At 30.6% G+C, this 3,177-nt stretch overlaps 1 protein-coding gene across 3 annotated transcripts in view; it reads right to left on the bottom strand.

Moving 5' to 3' along the window:
* LOC106869618 (neuronal acetylcholine receptor subunit beta-3) overlaps positions 1–3,177 on the bottom strand; it is a 546,457-nt gene that overhangs the window by 118,617 nt on the left and 424,663 nt on the right. For 2 of the 3 annotated variants that reach the window (XM_052968838.1, XM_052968840.1), the window contains one exon: positions 1,677–1,700. The exons of the other annotated variant lie outside the window; for it this stretch is intronic. In XM_052968838.1, coding sequence (XP_052824798.1) covers positions 1,677–1,700 — 24 coding nt within the window. The remainder of the gene's footprint in view (positions 1–1,676; positions 1,701–3,177) is intronic. 3 annotated transcript variants of the gene reach the window in all.

The following is a 3,177-nucleotide window of genomic DNA, read 5'->3' as shown; positions in this document are numbered from 1 at the left end:
GTATATATGTATATATATGTGTGTTTATATATATATATGTTTGTATACATTTACGTTTGTATATATATATATATATATATATATATATATATACGTATATATAAAGATATGTGAGTGTGCGTATTATAATTACATATGTGCCATTTATTTAATGAGAATCAAGAGAGTGTGACTACTAAGAATTATCAACTGTGGATTTCAATAATTTTCTTTCTACGTCTTCAGACAATTTGTTGAACTAATTCAATCATCTACAAACCAATCCCTCTTGAAATTTGTAATCCTAAAGCAAATTGGAAGAAGGTTCTTCCCCAAATTGGAAGAAGGTTTTTTTTACCCCTATTTCTCTATTAAAATTTATTCGGGGCACTGAGTTTATAATTCATCCATCGAAATTTTTCAAACAATTATATTTATATACGAGACTGGTTTCTATTTATTCTCTATTGAAATATACCTGTATAAGCAATAATTTATGATATTCCTACAGAATTGCATGCATACAATGAATATGTATAACTGCTTATGAGGTTTTTACCAATTCGTTTTATACAAAAAATTAACTTCTAAAAAACATTTCATATTTCCCACTAATTTACAATGCTGATTTGATTTATTTTTGCTTCTGAGATATTTTCTCTTCTTTCTTTGCAATCGGGGTAACAACAATAACAATATTAACAACAACACACTGGTTTAAAATGAAGACAGGTATGGCATATAAACACATATATACATTATCACCAGTAATAAATATATATTAATACACAAATTATACATTTTTACATTAATACAATTTACAATTTCTATGTACCTATATATGTATGTCCTTATATAAAATTGAACTCATCCGTCGTAGACGACAGGTGAGTGCTTCGCAATTTCTTGCTGAAGACCTAGACAGATCATTTGTTTATAGTGGTCAAATGTTTGAGATTTCTTATGTATTATATATATGTAATAAACATGACATTGTAAATACTATATACATATAAGTTTCATGCATATAGATATATATATATATATATAGATATATTGTACATATATATTTATAGACTTATGCAAATGTATATGTGTGTTAATAAGGTGACATTTCAGGATAAAACAAGGAAGGAGTAGGAGAGGAATAAAAAGGTTTACATGTGTACAATATTCAAGATGAAAATAAGTTTCCCACCACAAAATAAGCGCATTCTGAAAAGTCCCAATTAGTTCCAGTTGCAAGCTGCTGATGCAAATGTGGAACATATATATAGTGTATAAGAAACAAAGACCACAAGAAATCCTTAGAGTTCAAAAGCAGTGAGTTACTGGATGTAGGTTAGTAGCGTTTACTAATCATCCAATTGATAATTTTGGTACCCTTCGCTGATCTATAGACAGTTGCACCACTAACCGTTCATGTGTTTCTAAGTTTCTACGACTAGTGTTCGTGAAGAGTGCTGTATTTAATTTAGAGAAAGCGAATGGCCCATTACAACGGCATTGTATAGTAACGAAAAATAAATAATAGTAATGATAATAATAATAATAATAATAATAATAATAATAATAATAATAATAATAATAATAATAATAATAATAATAATAATACTGACAATAGTAATAACAATAGTGATAAAATAAATCATAATGATGGAACAGAAGGGAGGGTACACAACAGTAAACGGACCTACCTTGTGATGTCCAGAAAGACCAATCTGATCATGAAAAAAGAGATACTAATCATCATCATCAATATCATCAATAATTTAATTTTAAAAGAACTTCAAAAACTAAAATAATTATTGGAATACTATTGTGTTACGTATATATGAAATATAAATGTAACATTTTAATATTTGGTTCAAAGCATTAACCACTAAAACGACATGATTCAATGGTTAATAGTAAGATTTTTAAAAATCAACCCAGATTCGTTTCAGATGAGAACCTACCGACACAATGAACATTAGACACACAGTCACAGCAATATGCAGGATTCGTTAGGGTAATTGTTTTCAACTGTGAATTGAAAGCGTGTCACCGTCTCTATGTAATAAACAAATACCATAACAGAGAGGAAAATGTTATTTAGCATTTCCACATTTCATGATGGATGAAACATTAAGTGAACTTCAGCGAGATTTGACCTCATAAGTTTTATGTACATAACCCGAAAAGTCAAACGTCTAATAAACTATACATTGGCGTAGGTATATACAGTTGCCTGACTAACCGCCAGTAATACTAACTACCAGTAATAACTTGAGGTCAATTTTGTCGACAATAGTTTTTCCTTACAAACATTTACCTCTGCTTACTCAACAAGTATAGTCTTTCGTATTATTCTTCCTTCATGCAGACAGCACTGTAGAGCTGAAAAAATTCGAAACTCAAGGCTGAGCAACAATTTCGTATTAACGCGTCGTTCGAATCTATTTACTTTATTTATTTTGTTAATATCTCGAAGGAAAGCCTAAATATCGAAAATTCGCATTCTCTGCTTTCTCGGACAACGAGAGTAGTACTTCTCTGGGACTTCATTGTTTTGCAGAAAATTCCCTGTTGAGAAATATGTATGGAATCATTTTAACAAGTGCTTTTTGAATTCTGTAGATGGTGCCTTACTACACACAAGGATCTACAAAAGAGGCTTTTGTCTTTACTATTAAATTCTCAACTCTTCGGAAGATGAAAAATGATTAGCTGAAATCGTCGATGTTAGAGCGCGAAGCTAAGCGGAACCTCATGAAAATCATTTATTTACTTTTATGCAAAACGTCATTACTACTTAATTTACATAATTAATGTTTATCGGATTCGTTGATGGAAGAAAGTTGGGGAGTAACCATCAGTTAAGTAGGCAACTTCAGAAAGGTGACATTGCTGTGTTTATGTTGGGTCTGAAAAGCTATAAATGAATATCCATAGACTAAACTGTGAATAGGAAAGGATTTAATAAGGTAGCACTTCTGTGAAAGAATGGCTGTAAGATGGAGTTCATTACTTAACATTTAGTTTTCCTTTGTCATTTCTTTGTTTCTATTACAACTCTATACTAGCATAACATTGTGCTCTGAACCATACGCATATTAAATTCTACACCAGGTAATAAGTCTCGCTATGCTTAAGCAAAATATTATGTGTGTGTGTGTGTGTGTGTGTGTGTGTGTGTGTGTGTGTGTGTGTGTGTGT

This window comes from Octopus bimaculoides, chromosome 6, assembly GCF_001194135.2.
Source record: "Octopus bimaculoides isolate UCB-OBI-ISO-001 chromosome 6, ASM119413v2, whole genome shotgun sequence".
Classification (NCBI taxonomy): Eukaryota; Metazoa; Mollusca; class Cephalopoda; order Octopoda; family Octopodidae; genus Octopus; species Octopus bimaculoides.
This window is presented reverse-complemented; position numbering and strand designations above follow the sequence as displayed.